This window comes from Photinus pyralis, unplaced genomic scaffold (genome assembly GCF_008802855.1).
Source record: "Photinus pyralis isolate 1611_PpyrPB1 unplaced genomic scaffold, Ppyr1.3 Ppyr1.4_unclustered_Scaffold788, whole genome shotgun sequence".
Classification (NCBI taxonomy): Eukaryota; Metazoa; Arthropoda; class Insecta; order Coleoptera; family Lampyridae; genus Photinus; species Photinus pyralis.
The window spans coordinates 41563-46513 of NW_022172266.1; the positions used below are offsets into that span (position 1 = coordinate 41563).

At 33.5% G+C, this 4951-nt stretch overlaps 1 protein-coding gene across 3 annotated transcripts; it reads right to left on the reverse strand.

Annotated features, from left to right (window-relative positions):
* Window positions 1–267: 267 nt before the first annotated feature.
* LOC116182880 (G2/M phase-specific E3 ubiquitin-protein ligase-like) lies at window positions 268–3676 on the reverse strand. 3 transcript variants are annotated; one of them, XM_031503441.1, is made up of 5 exons: window positions 2995–3676; window positions 2572–2938; window positions 1492–2520; window positions 1178–1441; window positions 268–655 (listed from the first exon to the last, which is right to left on the reverse strand). In XM_031503441.1, the coding sequence occupies exons 2-5, from the start codon at window positions 2930–2932 to the stop codon at window positions 411–413; spliced, it is 1899 nt and encodes a 632-aa protein (XP_031359301.1). In that variant the 5' UTR covers window positions 2933–2938; window positions 2995–3676; the 3' UTR covers window positions 268–410. The 3 variants fall into 3 exon arrangements, with proteins under 3 accessions (XP_031359301.1, XP_031359302.1, XP_031359300.1); XM_031503442.1 differs by having other exon boundaries at window positions 1492–2428; window positions 2477–2520; window positions 2572–3676; XM_031503440.1 differs by having other exon boundaries at window positions 2572–3676.
* Window positions 3677–4951: the final 1275 nt, after the last annotated feature.

Sequence of the window (4951 nt, forward strand, 5' to 3'; positions counted from 1 at the left end):
GAAGTCTCCCTTACACTTTTTCTTCCAGGGACATGTGACGAAACTTATGTATGAAGAGAAAATTCGAGATCTTACCCATCCTCAGGTAACGGATACTGGCTTGTGCAACCATTATTTTACATATGAACTTCGTGTGCCATAAGTAACAATTATGTTTACAGTCTGAGAGACTAAACAAACATTTGTTTTTTTTTAAATAAACGCATATAAACTGAAAACAATTACTAATAAAATACAAATAAAAAAATAAATTACACTCTGAAAAACTAAACAAAAATTTGTATTTTTTTTAATAAACGCATATAAACTGAAAACAATACCTTTAATACTAATAAAATACAAATAAAACAATTTCATTAAACTAAATTAGCACTCTGGAATTAATAGCAAAGAAAATTAGTTCATTGTTCCTAAGCGAAAGCAAATACCATGCCGTTTCCAATCCCATAATCCATATGGATTTTGAATTGTTCATAGACTGTGTGTATCACAGGTAGTGATAGTATAAGTGCACATGTATTAGCCTTTGGATATCTACTTCGATCATCATGTAAGAATTCCAATGTTGGAGTACATTCAAAGCCAAGTGGGGGTACAGCATCAGCACCAGTGACAAAAGCCAAAATTTGCTTTAAACAGACTGTCGTTTCATTATCTGAAATTAAAAAATGAGACGTGTCAGTTGTTAAATGGGCCAGTTAAGTATCAATGGCTTATGTCCGGTTTTATAAATGCCCAGATTAAGGTTAATCAATCGTTAAAAATATGAGAATGTTAGCAACTTTTTATTATAAGGTTAAGATATTTCCCATTCTAATAATTTTTACCATTGATTAACCTTAATCATCGTTTCTAAAACTGGCCATTAAACATTAATGTTTTAACTTTACAGTATTAACAGCATGAAGTCAAAGTCATAGCCTTCTATTCAAACTTTTAGTTTTTTTCAGAAATGTTTGAACAATCTCAGTACATATGTTAAAATTTGACAATTTTAATTTAAATGACGGATTCAAAGTACTCATAACAAACTCCTTTAAAACAAGCAAATAGGTATCACTAAAAATAAAGTGTTTATTCAGTTCTGAAGTCACTATGAAAATGCCTAGCTCTATTACGATTGGTAATAAATAACTACTATGAAAAGATCAATACAATCAGAACCTAATAAACCTACCTTCACAATCAATTAAGTAATCCCTCCAAAATGCCAATAGTCTATTTTCAATAGCTCTTTTATTGGAGCCTACCTCATTTAATACCGGAACAAAAAATGTTTTTAAAAACTCTGCCGTAAGTGGAACTTCTTCAAAGCAGAATAACTTTTTTAGGTCGCTTGGCATCTCCTTACCTCTGTTGAGGAAATTTAAAATGTTTAAACCATCCTTCAACTGATCATAAGCTGCGCGTACACGATGGATCACATAAAATTTAACAGCATCTAAAAATAGAAAATTAAGAAAAGGTTCATAGATGTTCAAGTACACATACCTTTAATAATACTGTTCTTCTCTTCAAAACTTTTTACATGGAAAATGCCAGCTAAATGTAGAAAAGAACTATTTAATACACCCTGTCGCAATTCTTCTAAATTATTTGTGTTCTGAATATGTTCAATTTCTGTTTTTATACCTCTGTCATTTATATCGTCTAAGGTAGGTTCTGTTGCATCAATCCCTTGAGTTAGCATTGAAAATAGAGTTTTAGAAAAAAACTGTGGTCCAGGACCTCCATGTATGAGCGAAAGGACAATCAGTCTGCCAATATCAAAATAGTCTCTGGTTTTTAAGCATTCATTGCACAGCCTTAAATTTTTTGAATTTTCATAACCTTCAAACATTTTACAATTTTTAATTTCATTTAATAAAAGTCTAAACATTTCCCTTGACGGACCCCCCTGATCCACTGCCCCCTCACTGCAGTCTGCAATATCCGTAAAGATCACAGAGATGCGATGTAATGGTGAAAAACTTTTACGTCGCACTACTCTTAAACAACAATCAAGTATTTCTTCTCTATAGATGTTAAAAGTTAATAGATGTTCACTATCAATGTTATTTTTAAATTCTGTCAATATGTCCTTAAGACTTTCACATTTACTAATATTGATAGCCTTTATGGTGTCTTCTTCAAACTGGTCACTGAATATGTCGCTGGTGTCCAACGATAAAAATTCCACAGAATTATCTTTGTTGGCATCCTCTATTATTTCAACTTCAGGACAATCTCTAAATTCAAAAAGTTCATCTCCAACACCGTCATTGTCTTGTTCCACTTCAGCACCTTCTAACATTGATAAAGGACGTAAATAAATGGCTTTCTGCTTAAACATTTCACATACAGCTGTTCCGTCTAATGAACAATCAGTTGCTAAATTCGGTTTTACTAAGCATCTACTCATTGGGATCAACACTTCGAATTTTACTTCCTTTAATTTATCTTTAAATAAATCTTGTAAACAATGATACACTTCTACCTCTGTCCAGTTTTTTTTAAAATTCACAGCAGAGAATCCAAAACCTACAAAGATAATAAGAAAACCTGTTTTATAAAAGACATAATCAATACTACCTTTTTCATATGCTTGGGATTTACATAACCCCGTTAGTGTCGCCTTTGCCATGGGATTGTCTAATAAAATAACCTCTTTCTTAAAAGCTACACCGCTATCACTTTTTCTACTTTTACTTTTTCGTCTTCCTTCTGGAGTTTGTAAATTGGTATATGGCGTTCGATGAACACTAGGAAACAATCGCCGAACTTCATCTATAGCCGATGATGATACTTGGGGTTGTACATTTAACTGCGCTCTAGGGGTCAAAGGTGTCACATTTTGAAGTGCACTTTGCAAACTATTTTGCAGCTGTTGACAAAATGGAGCACTTGTAACAATTTCATTGATTATCCCTCTTAAATTACGGGCGTCAGTCATGGCTATCTACAAAAATTAATAAAATAGATACATGGCACCCTTAAATAGGTATAAGAACCTACCTACGAACTGCAAGAAATTAACCTACTGGGTAGTACTAGTGGCTTTATTAATATATTAAAAAGCTTGTAGGCAGGTGGTAGGTAGTATTTATAGTATTACTTTAACCGTACTTTGACAGTGACAGCTGACAACATAAAATGAAATGGGTGTGTCATATGATCACCGATGTACGTTGCCTTACGTCAATGTGCGCCACCATGCGGCCACTTGACGAACGCGACTTTATATTACGTTTTATTTAATTATATATATATGTTTCCTGCTTCCTTTTGTATATATATATATATGTATATATATATATTAATAAATAGATTTAATATAGCTATGAAAGAAATCTGTCCATATCTAACCAAATTTGATGCATATCTGCCTAAAAATGTTATACATCTGAATTATCTACATATATTTCGCAGGTTTTATTTTGACACAAATGGCGCCTCATACGCACACACGCACTTCATAATCTGGGCCCATAACCTGTGAGAATATTAGCAGAATGAGTTCAATGAAAGTTTTTAATCAGTCAACACGAAAATCAGTTTTAATACAAACTTACAATGACACATTTCTTGAATTAAATTATTGACATATCTTGTAATTTTTGAGCTAGTGACATTCCCTCATTTACATATGCCTCCATAGTTTTATATTCTTCTAACTTAATTCTTACTAACTGCCTGATCAAACTCAATCTCCTTGACAACCCCGTATCTTCATAAGCCTTTGATAAATTTTGCCAAGCTTCCTTGAATATATATACTAAATATTATATATATATATATATATATATATATATAATAAGGGAAGGATATATTTAAATACCAATATATTGTGAGTATTTAAGAAATATTTTATTTGAAATGGGTGCTCCGTGTCATGCGCAGTAAAATACGCGCCAAATTTTATCCACCAACCACTTATATGCTACCAACTACCAACATAACCTCATTTACAGCAGCGTGTTGCCGCATTGTTGTGTGTATAAAAAAGTTCAGTGGGTTTATTTACGATTGTGTGTTTTAAGCGGCGCGAGTAAGTGACGATTATTATTATTTATTATAACAGCTACGTTCGGTTTCGTGATCACGGAGTGGAGCAATATTTTTTCAGATTCGTCAGATTCATTTGCGAGTAAACGAACGCTCTGGAGCTTTACCACCATTTATTTTTTAAAAGGTTATGTTCACTTCGTTGTTTTGTAGATTGGGGGTATATGTGACAATGTTATTTGTTCGAGTTTTGAATCAGAAATATATTTCTGGTTTGAATTATAGTAAAAATTACCTATCTGCATATTTTAAAATGAATACTAAGAGGCGTTTACGATAATTGGAGCGGTTTATAACAAGTGGTACATTGCGGTAATCAGCTCTTATGCACCCGGTGGATGTATTGTAACCATGATTACCGAACCGAACCGAACTCGGTTCATTTTGCGTGAATCCGGGACAACCAAACATTTTTGCTAATTGTATCAGACTCCATGAGCGTGATAAAAGCGGTCAGCAACATAGATAACAAAGCGCCCATTGTAAAAACAATTCAGCAAAAACTTCATCAGCTGCAAGAAAGAGAAAAAATATAACTCTAATGTGGGTACCTTCACACGTTGGTATTCTCGGCAATGCAACAGTCGATACCCTGGCCAAACGAGCCCATCAAGATGGCATCAAAGTAGGTATTATAACGGGAACAGACTTCATCAGACACACAATATTTGAAACTTACCTTCAGCTAAATACCAAATGGAAAAATAATAACAAACTCCGAAGGATAAAACACGAATTCGTAGAATGGAGTACATCAAACCAACCAAATCGAAGGCATGAAATTGCAGTAATGAGGCTTCGTAGTGGTCATACCCAGTTAACACACTCCTACCTAATAAAAAAAGAACCCCCGCCACAGTGTGAACAGTGGAACGTCTTATTAACTGTAGAACATCTTTTACTTGAG